The 19,692-nt window shown below is 33.6% G+C and overlaps 1 protein-coding gene across 2 annotated transcripts in view; it reads left to right on the plus strand.

The window, feature by feature from the left end:
• LOC101894323 (long-chain fatty acid transport protein 4) overlaps positions 1-19,692 on the plus strand; it is a 100,654-nt gene that overhangs the window by 65,182 nt on the left and 15,780 nt on the right. Inside the window, exons 1-3 of one of the 2 annotated variants that reach the window (XM_011293273.3) lie at positions 5,239-5,475; positions 7,530-7,672; positions 10,236-10,433. In XM_011293273.3, coding sequence (XP_011291575.2) covers positions 10,318-10,433 — 116 coding nt within the window. In that variant the 5' untranslated portion in view covers positions 5,239-5,475; positions 7,530-7,672; positions 10,236-10,317. Of the gene's footprint in view, positions 1-5,238; positions 5,476-7,529; positions 7,673-10,235; positions 10,434-19,692 lie in introns of those variants that run through there. The other variant, XM_005181256.4, reaches the window with a different exon arrangement.

A 19,692-nucleotide genomic window follows, 5' to 3' on the forward strand; every position in this document is an offset into this window, starting at 1 on the left:
TTAAACACATCACTCACAAACGGTTTTAGATACACACATCCGTACTTATGTCATATTTTGCGCACATACAAAAATATTCTTGTATTCTTGTTAAAATTTAAATACTCATAATCTAAAGTTTAAAAAAACAACAAAATTTAATGAACTTTGTGCTTGCATGTTTATTAAATTTAAATACACACACTTGTGGAAATATTTGTGATTAGATTATCTTGTGTTTTATAAAATTAAGTTAAGTCCAGAATTAATTTAACATGTCTCTAGACCGAAACATCTGTTGATAGATTTCACTGCATTCGGAAAATCACACAATTATTTCATAATTTTTATTTGGTTGGTTTAACAATGTAATAGCGCGTTTATATTATTGAAGTTAAACCCACTAGATCTAGTTCTTTTAGGAGGATATACCATGGTAGAAGAATATAGGTAGACGCGTCGACACTGCTGGGACAATGAACTGTCAAACCAATTATGAATTGAAAATGTTGAATGAAAAAGTATTTGAATTTGTAAAAATTGTTGAAAACGCGAATTATAATAACCACCGAATGACGTAGTATAAGAAAACATATAAAACTTTACTTATATTTGAAAAAACATTTAAATTTTTTTACATATCAATGCTCCCAAGCGTTGATGCATCTACCTGTATTTTTCTGCCATTAGGATATACCTAATGGTCGTTTACGTATACATACACAATCAATCAAGTAAAATAGTATCAGTATCAGTTTTTTTATACCCTCCACCAAAAAAGGTATGGAGGGTATATTAACTTTGTCATTCCGTTTGTAACTCATCGAAATAATCATTTTAGACCCAACAAAGTATATATATTCTTGATCAGCGTAAAATTCTAAGACGATTTAGCCCTGTCCGTCCGTCTGTCCGTCTGTTGTAATCACGCTACAGTCTAAACGAATTAAGATAGGTAGCTAAAATTTTGCACAGATCTCTCTTTTGTCTGCAGGCAGGTCAAGTTCGAAGATGGGCTATATCGGTCCACGATATCGTATAGCCCCCATATAACGGTACCCCCCGATATTCGGTATTTTGATGATTTTTCCCACATTTTTGAACGGAATTGTCTGAAAATCCACACAAGGAGTTCCTTGTGGGTACTTTATACCTCGGCAGAGAATTATCTATATAGGTTCACAATATCGTATAGCCCCCATATAACGGTACCCCCCGATATTCGGTATTTTGATGATTTTAGCCACATTTTTGAACGGAATTGTCTGAAAATCCACACAAGGAGTTCCTTGTGGGTACTTTATACCTCGGCAGAGAATTGTCGATATAGGTCTACGATATCGTATAGCCTCCATGTAACGGTACCCCCCGTTATTCGGTATTTTGATGATTTTACCCACATTTTTCAACGGAATTGTCTGAAAATCCACACAAGGAGTTCCTTGTGGGTACTTTATACCTCGGCAGAGAATTATCTATATAGGTCCACAATATCGTATAGCCCCCATATAACGGTACCCCCACGTTATGCGGTATTTTCATGATTTTAGCCACATTTTTCAACGGAATTGTCTGAAAATCCACAAAAGGAGTCCCTTGTGGGCATTTTACCTCCTCAAAATGAAGTGTCTATGTAGGTCCACGATATCGTATATCCCCCATATAACTGTAACCTCCGATATTCGGTATTTTGATGATGTTAGCCACGCTTTTCGATGGAATTATCTTAAAATCAACACGATATCGTATATCCCCCATATAACTGTAACCTCCGATATTCGGTATTTTGATGATGTTAGCCACACTTTTCGATGGAATTGTCTTAAAATCAACACAAGGGGTTCTTTGTGAGCACTTTACCCACCGACAGAGAATTCTCTATATAGGTTACCGATAACGTATAGCTCCCATATAACGGTACCCCGCGATATTCGGTATTTTGATGATTATAGCCACATTTTCCAATCGTATTGTCTGAAAATCCACACACGAAGTTCCTTGTGAGTACTTTACACGCAGACATAGATTTGTCTTTATAGGTCCACAATATCGTATATCCCCCCATATATCGGCACCTTCCTATATTAGATATTTTAAGGATTTTAAAAGAATTTTTATTGGATTTTATTTTTTTGAAAATTTTCTAATTCGTTCCAAATGGTGGAGGGTATTCAAAGTTCGGCCCGGCCGAACTTACTGCTTTTTTACTTGTTATGAGCTACATGGATATTCAAAAAGTTTAACCTTTGCGGGGGAGGTACCAGATGGAGTGGACCGATATATCAGATCTTCACTACAAATCTTGTGTTAGTAGAAATAATGGGATGTGTGAAATATAAAGAGAACCGGATGCTTAATTCGCGTTTTATGACCCTCATGGATATTCAAAATTTTGACCCTTTGTAGGGGAGGTACCAGAAGGAATGGTCCGATCTCTACCGTTTTTATAACAGATCCTGTGTTGTTGGAAATATACAGATGTGCCAAGTCTAAATGGAATCGGATGTTCATTTCGCGTTTTATGAACTTAATTGATATTCAAAATTTTTGACCTTTTGTGGGGGATGTACCAGTAGGAGTGGAGCGATATATTCCATCTTAGCACCAGATCTTGAGTTTATAAAAATATTGGGATGTGTGAAATTTTGAGACAATCGGATTCTTCCATAACATTTTTTAAGAATTATAAATATTCAAAATGTTGATCTTTTGTGGGAGAGGTACTGGATGGAGTGGACCGATATTATCCATTTTTTGCACCTGACCGAAAACTGAGGCAAATGTTAGGATTTGCAAAGTTGGAGCAAAATCGGACTATTGCCTCTTTCTGTGCAGATAATATATTTTTTGAAAATTTCGACCAGTAGGAGGTGGCTGATGTATTCCGTTTTAACACCAGACCTTGGGTTAATAAAATTATTAAGATGTATGAAATTTGAAGACAATCGGACTCTTACATCATATTTTATAAGAGTTGTAATTATTGAAAATCTTGACCCCTTGTGGGGGAGGTACTTGATGGAGTGGACCGATATTATCCATTTTTGCACCTGACCTAGCACTGACGCAAATATTAGTAATTGCAAAGTTGGAGCGGATTATCGTTTCTCTTTCTGTGCCGAAAATATATTTTTTAAAAAATTTCGATCATTTGTGGGGGACCTATTGGATTGGACCGATATTGTCCATCTCCGAGCTTGATCTAATTTTGACAAAAATATTACGATTAAGCAAGTTTGGACCAAATCGGATACTCCCTTCGAGAGTTATCGTGCGCACCAGCCAGCCAGATAGACAGACGGACGGAGATCGCTAGATCGATACCAAATGACCTGAAACGGATTTGGTACAAAGAGACCAAAGGTCTAAAACCGTTATTTCGACTAGGCACGTTTTGACTGTATCAAATGATATATACCCTCTCTAGGGTATAAAAAGCAGCAACTTCAGCCGCCCTAAACTTTGAATACCCTCCACCATTTGGAACGAGTATGGAAATTTTAAAAAACATAAAATCCGTTAAAAATTCTGTTAAAATCTTAAAAATTCCGAATATAGTCGTTACATTGGATATGTGGACATTACAATATTCAAATATGAAATTTGAAAAAAAAGGTGAATTATGTAGCTAAAATCATCAAAATACCGAATATAGGGAGGTGGCGTTATATCGGAGCTATGCGAAGACCTGGACCTGCATAGACAATTTTCTATAAAGGCCGTAGTACCCATGGTACAATGATATCAAGGTAGGGCTATGATACTATATGATATGATATGATTTTAATTTTTTATTTTCTTGGTCTAATACGTCATCTTTATTTGTTTATGTATGTGTTTTCTTTTTAATAACAAAAAATTTGTTCAGAAAAAAATCAAATTCGGGTGTTTTCAAAATGTTAATTTCAACGCATGCATCGACAAAATCTAGAGTTTTTGTAGCGAAATAATCCTTTAGAGATATATAGTACATGATTTTGAAAAGAAGTGTTGACCTTTCATTCAGTTATCGCGGTTTTCTTTTGATTTTTTATTGTTTTGATACTAATTCTGACATTACAAGCCAAACAGGTAGACCTCTATACTTGCAATTTTTTCAAAGTTGACCTACCTTCTCTTCATTGTACCATGGTAGTACCTATTAAGAACTTCAAATACGAAATTTTAAACAATTTCGGTGAATATTGTAAATAAAATCGTCAAAATACCGAATATGGGGAGGTACTGATATATGGGCTTATACCTGGACCTGGCCAATTTTTTGTCAAAGACTGTAGTACTCATTACGAATTCTAAATACGAAATTTGAAACAACTCTGGTAAATAATATCCCAAAAATCATCAAAACACCGAATATCGGGTTACCGTTAAATGGGGGCTATACGATATCGTGGATCGATATCGCCCATCTTCGAACTTGACCTGCCTGCAAACAAAAGACAGATTTGTGCAAAATTTTAGCTTCCTATCTTAATTCGTTTTGACTCTAGCTTAATTACAAAAGACGGACGGGGGATGAGTGCTATTTCGACTTAGAATTTTACGCTGATCAAGAATATATATACTTTCTTAGGTTTAAAATTATTATTTCGATGAGTTACAAACTGACTCTTTTTATCCTCCACCATACACGGTGTTCGTCATACCATTTATGGTGGAGGATAAGAAGAGTATTTCCATTACCGATTTGGCAAATGAGGTTACCTCTTTAATTCTGCCATGAGATTTTTTGCATCAAACATTTTTATGTTTTATATTAAAAGTCGGTTGAATGCATATAATGTAACGGTTTTCCCTTTACTGTTTCTAGACATGCGCTCTCCATCCAAGTTGCTAACTCTCCCTTGTAACACTTTCCAATTAGGCAAACTGTCAAAGTATGTCTTTACCAGAGTTGTAAAATTTAGTATGAATTGTATTGCCATAGTGTTGTTGCATTCATTGAAATAAAACATTTGTGAATACGTCGTCACTTTCATAACAAAAACATTGGAATTTTGTGTTATACCAGTGATAAATACTATATTAACAAAATAATATTTAATTATATTTTTATCAAAATATAACAACAATAACAATTGCACGCTGTCTACTATTAATTAAAACTCATTGTGAAATCTTCAAACAGCTGGGGAAAAAGGAGCTCATAGGATACACACTCGCACGCACTTACATACGACTCCCTCCCTTCCATTCCATTGCCCATAAAGTGGGTTAAACAAACAAATACTTGGCCACAAACAAACCACAGCGAGTAGGAAAGAAACAACAAACAAAACACCAAGTCTTCGTAAAATGATAATCAGAAATTTTTTATTTCGCTCAAGCAGCATTAACTATTATCTACCGATACGCCGTTCGCCACATACCATATTGTGACATCACTTAACTGCACGTCGTTATCGTAAAAAATTTCGTCCTGCACCACAGACAACGACATCAAATCACAACAATAACAATTACGGTTATTACAGTGGTCAGCCCTATTACATATCAGTAAGTTGCAAACAATGATGGGATTATGTTTTTTTGATTAGGACATACAAGTATACCTGAGTTAAAATGAACAAGCAAGTACATCAAATTTGGTGAAAATCACTCCAGATATGGCTATAGCTCCCATATATATGTTTCATCCTCTTCCATATTTTATTGATCGGTTCAGATTTGGATATAGCTTCCATATATTTATTCAACCGATATTGCGTTAATTGTTCACCAAATTTCCATTATCAGTGCGAATGACCTGAATTTTGGTAAGCAAGTACTTCACATTTTGGTGAAAATCGGTGCAGATATAGCTATATCTCCTACATATATGTATCATCCAATTTTAAGTCCCCCACATGCGTAATATGCACTCCACAACAACAATCTTTGGTAGCAGATATCAGATATAGCTCGAATATACATTTGCCAAATTTTATCGAGATCGGTTCAGATTTTTTTACACCTTCGATATACATCTCCATCAGATTTTACGGTTATTGTGAACCATATATGTTATATCAGCCTCATATTCAACCGAATTTTTCCATTTGGTGAAACTCGGTGTCGGTATATACAGGGTGAGATGAAAAAAACTGCAAGAAAGTCAAACGACATAATTTTTAAATTTTTTTAAAATGTTATTAAATAAAAACAAATAATTTCGGAAGCAGCATCAAATTTTAGAATAATTTTAGATTGGTTGGTCACCTTTGGCACGAATTATGGCCTTCAAGCGGCCAATGAAACCGTCACATGCTGCCCGAATGTTGCTCTGCGGTATTTTGGCGTATTCCCGTCGAAGCGTTTGCTTGAGGTGATCGACACTTTGGTATTTTTTTTATTTGCTTTCCAAAATACTCCAGACACAATAATCCAACGGATTGGTATCCGGAGACTTTGGTGGCCATTGTGTGCCATTGTGTAACCATTCTTGGGTGGTGCGTGCTGAGTCCTGAGTTTGCGTGCCCAAGACTTTAATACACCCTCCAGAATATTTTCGCGATAATATTCGGCATTTATTCTGATGCTACGGTCGATTAATACGAGTGTAGAGCTATCATCGGCTGTTCTGGCAGCCCACACCATCACCATGGCCGGCGCTTGAGTTCTGAAGGTGCACATTTTCAGCTAACCTCTTTGGCAAGCAAACACGATCATTTTGTTCGTTTACAAACTGCTGGACAACGAATGTTTTCTCATCGGAGAAAACGAAATTCGGCATTTCACCACTTTCGGCCCAGCGAAGCAACTCTTTAGCTATTTTGAATCTATTTTCTTCTTTCTGTTGCGGTGTAAGTTCTTGCGCTTTTTGGAATTTCAATGGCTTTAGCCCGAGTTTATTTTCCAATATTTGCCGGATGGAATATTGCGATATGTTCAGATCACAAGCCATTTTTCGGCCACTGCGACGCTGCGTCGGGTAACGAGCGATTGTACGAGACACAAAAGATTTATTCACATTTAAATGCTGGAGTGCTCTAACGATAGCCACTTGTTGTTTCCAGCCAAATATAAAAAGATCACTATTTTTTCTGGAAAATTCTGTTACTGGAATAATTTTAACAACTGTCGGACGAGTGGCTTAGAAATGACAGCAGTCTGAAGTTGATTGCAGATTTTTCATCTCACCCTGTATGTATGCATATAGTTATAGAATGCATGTATGTCATAGACCTAGGGCTCAATTCTTTAAAAAAAACTCTTTAGGCTACGTTTCTTTGTTTCTTTTGAAACATTTTATGACGATGATCATGGTAAAATGAACGCGTTGTGGCATTGCCCTCAATGTAAATGTAGCCTTATAAAAATTTGGTAAACGAAATATTTTCATCTCATATTTAAACCCTTAAGAAAACAAATTTGTTTATATTAAAAGAGAAACCTTTTGCCCTATAATAAAATTAATTCCATCTTACAAACATATCCACAACCAATTTTGAATTGTAGACATAACTGATTTCATTATTTTAATGACAATCCCTCAATTTGTCCCAACTCTTAAATATTTTGAACTCACCACAAAATTTTCTTATTTGTATTTCTTTTCTTACCACCCTTAGCACGGACAACAACCTCCGCCACCACAATTGAATGGCAATGGTAGCGATAACAGCAAATCATCGCCGGTTGTTATCGACATTGATGTGAAGCGAAACGGTGTTGCCGACAATGACAACAAAACCCTAGTTAACAGCGATCGTGGGTAAGTTGACTCGTTTTCCCCTTCGATTCGTTTCAAAAAATGAGATACATAATTACCTATTCACGCCAATAACAACGAATTAAAATATTTATTTATAAACAACAGTAATTTGCATGCAAGACAATATCTTTTGTTTTTTCTCTATTAACAAGTAATTGGTAAGGAAAATAATTTGTTTTGTTCGATTTTTGAGAGACTAGCTGAGAGAATTGTAAACACAAGAGAATGAGCGTGTGAAAAAAACGCGGAGAATAAGTTTGTGAAATAGAAGGGTTGCCATATGAAGTGCTGGCGTTGGGGTTCGACCAAAAATGCGGAATATTTTTAGTACTATAACAAAAACTTGCCATAACATAATTAAAACTTTTATATTTTAATTCATTTAATTAATATATAATTCCATCCGAGTTGAAATGTAAATCGCTTTAAACTTATAGATAAAGATTTTTTCTCCACATATGGTAAATTAGAATATTTTCTAAACAATTGCCATATAATTGAAAAGAATACATACATTAAATATATATAGTGATGTGGAGTATCCTCATGGTACAATAAAAAAGTAAGGAGCAACCAGCTGATTACAATTTTTTTCTTAGTGTGCCAGACTTCTGCCACTTTTGTGTAGGTATTTATTGTTTTGAAAAATAAAAACAAACAATTTTCATAATCAATGATTGGAAGAAAATTACATTCTTTCATATTTTTGAAAGTAAATCCACGTAAAACATGTTTTAAAAATGAGAAGAAATATTAAATAAATGAAAACAACTTGTAGCATACAATTTTTATTGATTCTGACAGGAAGCGGGAATAGCCTCGGAGCTGAATTTCTGTAATTTTACAAAGCTTTTCTACCTCCTTATTGTGCCTTTGTTATCATATAGTCGACCTATGCGTCATCTTTTTTGATCCTTCTGATTGCGAATTTGTCTGGAGAAAAACGGGAGGTCACGTTTTTAAAAATTGCATGTGAGTCTTCCTCTACATTACTTTAGAATCATATTCGACGATTTCCTGATGGTATATAAAGACGCATGTCTCAATCATTTATTGGGCTATTTTTCCTAATTTGTGAATCACCTATAAAAGGAGGGTATATAAACCTTGTAAATTCGTTTGTAACATCCCTAAATATTCTTCGTAGATATCATAAAATATACAGGATGAGATAAAAAAAAAACTGCAACAAAGTCAAACGCCATAATTTTTACATTTTTTGTTTTTAATTTTATTGGATGAAAGCAAAAATGTTCGAATTGGTCACCTTTGGCACGAATTATGACCTTCAAACGGCCAATGAAACCGTCACGCGCTGCTCTGCGGTATTTTGGTCCATTCCCGCCAAACCGCTTGCTTGAGGTGACGAAACTTTGGTATTTTTAGTGTCAACCTTGCTTTCCAAAATACTCCAGACACAATAGTCCAACGGATTGGTATCCGGAGATTTTTGTGGCCAATGTGAGCTAGAAATTGTGGTTTTCCAGCCAAATATAAAGAGATCACACTATCACGTTGGAATTCCATAACGAATAACTTTTTTTCTTACCAAAATGCTTTTGTACGCTTGTAAACAATGTAATGAGCTGTCACTGGAACAATTTTAACAGCTGTCGGGCGAGTGGCTTGGAAACGGCAGCAGTCTGAAGTAGGTTGCAGTTTTCATCTCACCCTGTATTTACCGGAATTATTTCATATTTAAAGTTCGTAATGGGTACTGCAGCCTATGACAAAATGTTTTGTATTCAAGTCCACGTATTCGTATATCTCCCATATAACGGTGCCTCCCGATATTCGGTATTTTCATGATTTTAGCGACATTATTTACCGGAATTATTTCAAATTTCGTATTTGAAGTTCGTAATGGGTACTACAGCCTATGACAAAAATTTCTTCGTATAGCCCCCTTATAACGATACTTCCCTATAGTCGGTATTTTGATGATTTCAGCAATATTATTCACCGGAATCGTTTCAAATTTCGTCTTGGAAAATCTAAATATGTACTACAACCTATGGAAAAATATTTCGTATTTAAGTGGTAGTTTTGGTTTTTTTTTTTTTTTTTTTTTTGTTAAATTTTTCAAGTTCCTTTCAAATGGTGGAGAGTATTAGAAATTCGGTCCAGCCGAACTTAGCTGTTTTATTATTACTTGTTTAGACTAAGCATTTTTCAAGTGTTAGATGCTCGAATACAATAATAAATAACGGAAAAAATAGTCACATTTTAGAGGACTTATTGATTGAATTTTTATTGCTTTAGCTTTTGTTCCGATCGTACAAGCAAGTTAATCATTTTTTATTACCAAGAAGACTCGAAATAATACAGTGTTTTGTTGATGTTCAACGTGAAACGACAACGTCACGATTGTGTTTTGACGCCCGTTCTTATTGTGTTTATGTATTTCTCTCACGCTCTCTCTCTCTCAATGCCTTTGTCTCTCATAATAAACTCAAAATCATTTCATTTTTGTTTTATCAGCTGACTCATTTCGCAGTCAGATACATTCAGTTCGAGTTTTGTTTGATATTGCAAAGTTTGATATTCTTCTATTTTATTCCAGCTCTTCAGTCTTTCTGCGCGTTGTGAGCTGTGTGGTTGGTGTCGGCATTTTAACCGCGATTGTTACGCTTATCTGGTACTACATGGGTTGGACATTCGGATTACCTGCCCTCCTCGTCGCTTTGTTGGTGATATTGCTCACCAAACCGGGCTGGCGATGGTTTTACATAGCCGGTGCAACAGCTAAACGAGATATTACGTGAGTTATACTAAAAAAATTGTTTAAACAAAATAAGAGAAAAAACAAACTTGTATTTATTTTTTCCGTTATGGTTGTTGTTACTTTCCCAACGGAGTAACCAAAAATTACAAGATCTAAACAATGTTAGTTGAATTGGTGGTGGTTGTAGCATCTGCTGAAAAATGCTTATCCAGAAATGGGGACACATGTGTTGTGATTGTGTGTGTGTGAGTGTGCTTTTAAAGGTTCATAGTTTATTATAACTTGCTGATTTATTTATTTTTACTTTACCTTATTCGTAGACTTTGTCAATGAATTTTGAATTTTACGAAAACAAAACAGCAAAATGTGTTAATGCGATGAATCGTAATAAGCAACGAACAAAATTTGAAAATCAGAACGTCTTACTTGAATCGCTTAGTGCTAATGGAACAAACATATAAAAAGGAAAAGCAAATGAATTCCGTATAACGTTCAATGCAAACAACATTTCTGGTTTGTTTATTTACTTGCTTCCTCTTCTTTTTGCACAGGCCATTAGTATAATAAGCAAAGACACAGCTAAAAATTAAAAAAAAAAAAACTGTTTGTTTGTCAAAAACAATCCCCAACGCTATCAACAAGAAACGTCTTTTCTTGATCTCCAGCAGATCGGTCACGCACTCTAACCTTGTAAACAACAAAGAAGATCATAGGTTTAATTTGTAGGATACAACAAAAACAACGATCGGGCAGATAAAAGACCAACCAACAAAATTATTTACTTTCTCATGTCATTATTTAGATATTTGTCTTCCTCTTTTTTTAAATTAACCAACAAAATACAACACGTTTGTTCGATAGTAGTGAAAGTTTTTTCCCCATTATGAGATAAGAGAGATAATTGTAACCGTATTCCGCCATCAGCTGTTCGTAGCATTCGTTCTTATCAAATGAGTAAGGTTAGTAAAACATAGAGATTATTGTAAAAACTAAAACTGTTATACGGGTTATGAGGGTTGTATGAAAATGAAACTTGTTTCCGTATAAACGATAATTTTATTTACACTTATATCTGCAGTTATATCAATAAGAGGAAGTAAAAAGGGCTTCCTAGTATATCAACCAGCAACTTTGAAAAATCTTAAACCCCCAGTTTAGATGGAAAAGGCGGGAAGCATTCATACAAAAATTTGAAAATGAAGAATAACATTTTGTCATAACATTTGTCGATAAACTAAATTATTAGGGTTTTACGTGCTACATCCGGTTATTTATATCGAAAGAGATTTCCCATAATAATTCAGCTTTTTATCATAGACAAAATATTTGTGTATCAATATTTAACATAACAGATTTATATCTTCCCCCTACAACATTATGATTACGTTACGAAATCTAATCGAGTGGATAAGAATGAGAAATGACAAGTATCTCTCATAAAATAGGGTTGCCAGATATAAATTCGCATATGAAATACAACTCTGAGGCTATGTCCGGTTTCTATCAAAATTAGATGCAACAAGTTGTTCCCATTCATTTGCAATTTTTTCTCAATTTTAGAATGAGTTAATATATTAATAGGCATTATTTTCTTTCAATAATAATATATTTTCACTGAAGTCTTACAAAACAAAATTGACTCTATTTAATTTTTTATTAAATTATTCTTATAATATTGAAAAAGAAACCTACATATATATGGGAGCTGTAGCTATATCTGAACCGAATTTCACCGAATTCGAAGTACTTGCTTCTAGACTGAATTCGATCGACTGTACACAAAATTCAGGACTTTTGGACTGATATTAGTCATTTGGTGCAATATTAACCCGAAATCGGTTGAAGATATATGTGGGAGCTATATCTAAATCTGAACCGATCTTGATAAAATTTCGCAGGGCTATTTCTTGGCTGTATCTGATATCTGGTACTAAATATCATTATTGTGGGGTGCTTACTACGTATCGGAGGGACTTAAAACCTCAAATCGGATGAAACATATATAAGAGCTATATCCAAATCTGAACCGATTTTCACTAAATTTGATGCACTTGCTTCTAGACTGAATTTGGTAGGATGTGCCAAAATTCCGCTCATTTGGACTTATATTGGTCATTTGGTGCACAATTAAGCCGAAATCGGTTAAAGACATATGGGAGCTATATCTAAATCTAATCCGATCATCGCCAATTCGGTTCGTCCTTGGGCCAAACAAATCAATCGAATAATAAATGCGACCTGCATTTTTTCACAAGAATACATGGACGGACGGACATGCATAAATCGACCCAGAAAGTGGTTTTATGAAGATTCTCAAAGGTAACTATGGGTCTATCTCGCTTCCTTCTCCATGTTACAAACAAATGCACTAAGACATCATACCATACCACTTACCACTATGTGGTGTAGGGTATAAAAATACATATTTTCAAACATTTGTTGTCTCTATATTTGCTTTTTTCCTACACCATTTTTGGCTATTTATTGCATTCCCTGTTTCTTGAGTATATATTTGTAAACAAACACCAGCTAAGCGGCATTGGGGCAGCGGGATGTATCTAAACGCACAAGGTTAACACAGTGATCTATTAACCCCAGTGGGCTGATCTTCATTAATATAAATGCGTTATTACCCCTTTTAATGCCATGTTTACGTTAGAACTTTTTGTAGGGTTAACCTACATTGAAAGAATTTATTTGAAGTTTAAGTAATGAAGATGACAGTTTTAATTCAAATCCAGTGGGTTAAAAAGAACTAGTAAAAATTGAAAATCGTTTGTGGACCCAAATTATACAGGAAATCAGTGTCTCTGGACATGGACTTGCTTAAAATGCTATTGATCAATATTAAAAATTCTGATTTCAAATGAGCAGCTTCTTGATTTAAAATGACTGCTAGAATGAAACCTAGAATTCGTTTCAAATAACTCTTTGTTTTCTATTCTACTTTGAGTAAAAATTTAATTCTGAACTTTGAACGTCATGCATAAATTTTTTAGTTTTGAGTTTAAGTGGCCGAATATAATCACATACCCAGGTCCAAACTTGCTGATAAGATTGTTTTAAGAGTTTCGTAGTTAGTTAACACTAACAAAAGGCGTATATTTGACTTTTAATGAATATTCTTGAAAACATTAACCATGCAAAACATTGATTAACGAAACGATTATCGTTAATTATTTTATTCTTAAAAAAAAACCACACAATATCAAAGAAGATTTTCTTTCAAAGAAAAAACAAAACAATTAATGTTTAATTTCGGAATTTAAGTTTCTATTTTCTATACATGGTAAATACAACATCGTCTCATGGTTAGTTGAATTCTACAAGTTTCGATTTGATGTATGCTGAATCTGTGTCACGAAATAAGTTATCACATTATTTTCAGTCACTGTAAGGTCACTTAAAGAGCTTTGTGGACGAAGATAACAAAAAATTTTTGGCCATTGGTTTGTAACAACTAATGACCAGTTTTTTTTTTAACCAACTCAGTCACTGAACTCAAAACTGCATTTTTTGAATTAGAAGAAAAAAAAAACCTTTTGAATTGAAACCCATAAGAAGGCCTTTCGGTTTCATTAAAGCAACATATAATTTTAAGTCGAATAAAAATACTTTCGATTTCATTAAAGAAACAGATAATTTTAGGATGAATATAAATGATTTATTTTCGTAAAACGCTTAAAATAGACGTCCTATGATATTTGCCACATGTCCTTTATTTAAATTTAGGTTTATACAAAGAAATAATAATTTAAAGAAATAAATTTAAACTATTCAATGGGAAATCATAATAAAGCACCCAATTTTTTTCAATTCTCACACTCTATTATCAATTAGACAGATGGCAATCATGATTATATTCATGAATAAACAATGAGAATTTTACATAAATTGATTGTACATCAAATAAAAAATTGTAGAGTGTGGGAACATGGTATTATTAAGATTATTTTCAAAAAAATGCATTTGCCAATTTATATCATTGTAAATATCTACAGTATGTCACATATTACTTTACAAACTCTAAACAAATCATATTTTTAAATTGTTGTTGCATCGAAAAAAGGGTGATGTACGAGGCTGTACTAATTATTATACTTTTCCAAACAAAATACAGCATTCTTTTACTCCCTAAAAGAACTGAAAACATATCGTAACACAAAAGAGGGTTTACAATACCATTTTTAGAAGATATATGAAAGAGAGCAATACAAAGCTTAACTAGCATCGTGTTCCACGATATCGAAAGAAAATTTGTGCGAACGAAAGCTAGTCACTCACTTTCGTATCCGAATGCGTTGCACTAACATTCCTTCGTTCTTTCGCATAGCCTTACGTGACTCAGTGTTGCTAAATATACCTTTGAAAAATTACTAGGGAAATTTAAAAAAAGCGCCAAAACGGCAGATTTAAACGTGAAAAGCTGTAAAAAATACAACCATACGTCAGCTGGCTCTGTCTAAACTGACAGTTCAGTTGCAAAAAATAAAAACAAATTGTAAATAAACAAACAAAATAATATTCCGAGTTTCCCAGTGAATGTGTTCAATTTATTTGTGTTAAAAAAAATTAATATTTCTGTTGAATAATATTTTATAGATGACGTGGAGGAGCTTCAAAATGTACCACGGAGGCATTTAAGAGGTGCTTAGAATTTGTTTGTTGTTTCAAGCTCCGTCAGACACTCAACTCGGTATAAACCGCCACCTGTTTCTTGATTCCTTTTTTATTTTCCGTTATTTTCTTTATTGTGCGAGACATTAGATCAGCCCAAGTCTGTAAATAATAATGCCGGTCAGGCAAATAGATCGTAAACCTAGTTTTCTGACTTACTTTTTTCCGCCCTGCAATTGTGCAAGAAGAAGGACCCATGATATTGAACTTAACAGTACGTTTACATATAAATGGGTTAACCCACTAGATTTGTATTAAAATTGTCATATCGATTACTAATAATTTAAATAAATCCTCTTGAAGTAGGTTAACCCTGCAAAAAGTTCTAACGTAAACATGGCATAAAACATATTTTTTTCCAGTGGTCTTCTTCAAAGGTTTGCCTGCTACTTCCAAATATTGGCATCCATCCCAATCACTCACAAATGTGTGCCATCCCTAACAAATGAGAGCATTTATCGAAAAAAATAAATTATGACAATTCAAAATAGAATAATTTAATGAAATTTTAAAATTTTTCACGAAGACTGAAAATTATGAATGCACGATATAATGTTAAATGGCGTATGTGCATTCAAACGAAAGTAAATATTCTACATTCATAAATCATTGGATATTTACAAATCAAAGTTTAATACAGAAAACTACAGAAAATACTGATCTAGATATGCTTATTTAAAATGAGGCAACCTTCTTAATTCTATAATAGGTGGGAAACTGAATACAAAACTTTTTATGCCAGAATCAAAATTAAGCTTCTCCACAAATTTAGTAAATAACGTGTAAATCATGTAAGTTATTTCTACTTTATTTATAATAATAATTTAAAAAAAAAAACAAAACCTGGAAATTAATGTATTGAAAAATGGTTTTAATTTGAATTCACATTTTAGCCTTAAATTCTAGAAATATCTTCGTCTCAGAATATCATTTAAATAAACATGAATTTAAAAAACATAGACAATCTACATGCCAACCAAGGTCGTTGGTACACCAAAGCGCTAGAAGCAATAACCGAAATCTTGTTTAGAGTTTTGGCCATACTTAATACGACAAAACTGGAAACCAGTTTGACATACTTTCAATAGTTGTTTCCGTTCGACAGCATTCGAATTGCAGTAAAATCATTAAGCAAATGTTTTTGGTATTTAAAAGGCCGAAAGAAAATAAGATCTTTTTGAGGCTTTAGCTATCAACTATGGAGCCGTTGTTCATTTTTTCAACAGCTAATAATTCTAACTTTCGATTTATGTAATACCAAAAACGCTGGCAGACAACTACTCTAACTACCAAGCGCCGTTGAAATAAAGACATTCGTTAGTCTTTGGACAGAATAGGAACAAATAATATTTAACTTTTTTATTTTAACTTACAACTTGTTTAGTTAAACGCAATCTAGTTATTATCAAATGCATCCAGAAGAATTGTGAGTTGAAATTGCGTATACTACTTGTAAAATCAATTTAGAAGTTTATTTTCGCTAAATAATGCGAAGGAGATGAGTTGTTTTGCGCCAAAGCAAATATGAGGGACACATAAAAGCCCGCACACTAGTTAGTTTCAATCCTACATTTTTGTTTTCAATTTTAATTCTCCCCCATTCCCATTCTCCCCACAAATAAAAAAAATAAAATACTGTATTATAGAATAACTACTGCTTCAATTATGAATATCCAATCATAAACAATAGAGCCATAATTTGCCAAGATGGCAACGCGTCGATGGGCCTTTTTGTACCTTGTGTAAGCTATTTTTTGTGCAAATTTGAAGAGCCATAATTTGCGAAGATGGCAACGCTGATGGGTCTTTTTCGTACCTTGTGTAACCAATTTTTGTTGCAAATTCGAAGAGCATTTTTTTTCATAAAAATTAAACAACTTAAATAAATTTACAATACTATGATTCGAACATATGTTTTGTTTGTTGTTAAGTTTGTGGGGCAACATAGAAATTTGAAAATACGATCATGAACGCTTTTTATTCCGTTTGCAAAATCCCAAAATCTTCGTGGTAGGCCCCATAACGACCACATTATTTGACGTAGAGCTTCAAAATTTTGCAGAACAATTAGTATTGTGTCTAGAATGGCTGGTATTGAAAATGAGATATATCGTTCCACGGTAACGGTACCTCCCGAAGATTTTCGCCACATTTTTTACGGATTTGTCTAAAAGTTGGTATTTGTAGGTCTTAGTGACTTCTAGCTTTGGTAGCAGAACATTCTTTGTACAGTTCTACACTTTTCTATAGCGGCCATATAACGGTACCTCCCGATATTTATTTTTTTTTTGCCAACTTTTTCCACGGATTTCTCTAAAAATTGGTATTTGTAGGTCATAATGGGTTTTAGCTCCATTGTATGTATAGGTCCACGTTTTCGTACTGCTTCCATGTAACGGTACCTCCCGATATTCGGTATTTTGATGATTTTCGACACATATTTTCACGGATTTGTCTAAAAATTGGTATATGTAAGTGGTAATGGGTTCTAGTTCCGGTGGTGGAACATAGTACATATAAGTCCCCACATAATGCTACCTCCGGATATTCAGTATTTTGAATTTATTCTTTGTACAGTTCTACACTTTTCTATAGCGGCCATATAACGGTACCTCCCGATATTTATTTTTTTTTTTGCCAACTTTTTCCACGGATTTCTCTAAAAATTGGTATTTGTAGGTCATAATGGGTTTTAGCTCCATTGTATGTATAGGTCCACGTTTTCGTACTGCTTCCATTTAACGGTACCTCCCGATATTCGGTATTTTGATGATTTTCGACACATATTTTCACGGATTTGTCTAAAAATTGGTATATGTAAGTGGTAATGGGTTCTAGTTCCGGTGGTGGAACATAGTACATATAAGTCCCCACATAATGCTACCTCCGGATATTCAGTATTTTGAATTTATTTGCCACTTTTTTCCACGGTTTTGTCTAAAAATTGGTATTTGTAGTTCAAAATGGGTTTTATCTTCGGTGGCAGAACATTGAATATTTAGGTCCAAGTTTTTCTAAAGCGTACATATAACGATACCCACCGATATTCGGTATTTTGATAATTCTAGTCACATTTACAAACATTTTTTTTTTTTTTTTTTCAAATTTGGTATTTAAGAAAATTTGGTAGATAACAATCCTGAAGTATAAAATTGTCTATAGAGGTTCCCGTTTTTGTATGGCCCCCATATAACGGCCTCATTTACTTTATGGTTCTTTAAAAAATTCAACAGCATTATCCAAACGGTCTTTGTAGTTTAAAGTGGAACACGATGGAATTCAAATTCTTTTATAAAAAAAAATTCATTGCCCAAAGGTGGAGGGTATTAAAAGTTCGGCCGGCCGAACTTAATATTTTTTACTAGATTTCTTTTTATAAAAATACAGTTTGAAAGAACTCGTACTAGAGAAAGAAAAACCGCACAGAATCGACTAGGCTGAATGTAAACCTGATAGAACTAAGAAGGTAACAATCATATTTTAAAAATACATTTGATGACATCTAATAGCCACAAGGAACCTGTTTTCTATACAAGTTTTTGGTAATTTACAGAAACTGCAAAGCAATTTATGGTTATTTGAAATGGGGTTACCTTCTTAATACGCCACATAGGTAAAAATTATTTATCTGGTCGATATTGAGGACAAGGTACAAAGAAAATGAACATGTATGCCTATGACTATAGAAATAATTGTAACATTTTGTAAAACAATGAATCGAAGCAGGGTTGTTTCTTTGTTTTGATTTCATCATACAAGTTGTCAGTTACTGATTATTGATTTTTATCGTAGCTGTCGAAATGCTGTCCATGACATAACTTTTATTATTTTTCTTCAATACAAACGTTCACTCAATTTTTCAATGATACCAAATTCATTTTCAATTGATTATCAAATGAATGTGGATGAGCACTACATGAAAATCACTTTCAAATACGATCATATCACTTTCAATTTTTGTCCATTACAAAGTTCAATAGTCCCAATGGCGATTAATAAACAATGATAAGATTCGATGCATGTAAATCTCTTGGATTTTGACCAGTCTACTGCAACGCACATAATACGATTTGAAAAGAATATGATTTATGACAAATGAATTTATTTATCTAATCATAAAAAATGATTTTTTCACCACCTGCAAACACATTTTTGTTGCAAAGTGCTCAAGTCAAGGCATTACTTTCCATGTTGGGCAGACGTAAATGGTCTCTGCACTATGGATTTGTGTTAGCATTCTTAGGATGATAAGAAAATTTGCTCAATAAACGCTGTTATTTGTCATAAATCGATTAAAGATATGTTTAATGGCTATCAAGAATCGAGTTAAATAACAGATAAGAAATTATTTGGGTTGAGTGGATTATTTTTGTAAATGAGTCCATTTTCTTTGGTACTATTTTAGAAATTGCTAGCATATTAATTGAAATCGTTTCCGGTTAATAATATCGCTAAAATCATCAAAATACCGAATGAAGGCAGGTACCGTTATATGGTGGCTATACAACACACGATCAATTTCATGAAAACGTCAAAAAACCTATCAATTTTTTAAATTTAATAGTAGTTATTTCATAAAACCTCTCAATGAATTTAATGAAAATGAGGCAACGCAAAA

This window comes from Musca domestica, unplaced genomic scaffold (genome assembly GCF_030504385.1).
Source record: "Musca domestica strain aabys unplaced genomic scaffold, Musca_domestica.polishedcontigs.V.1.1 31, whole genome shotgun sequence".
Classification (NCBI taxonomy): domain Eukaryota; kingdom Metazoa; phylum Arthropoda; class Insecta; order Diptera; family Muscidae; genus Musca; species Musca domestica.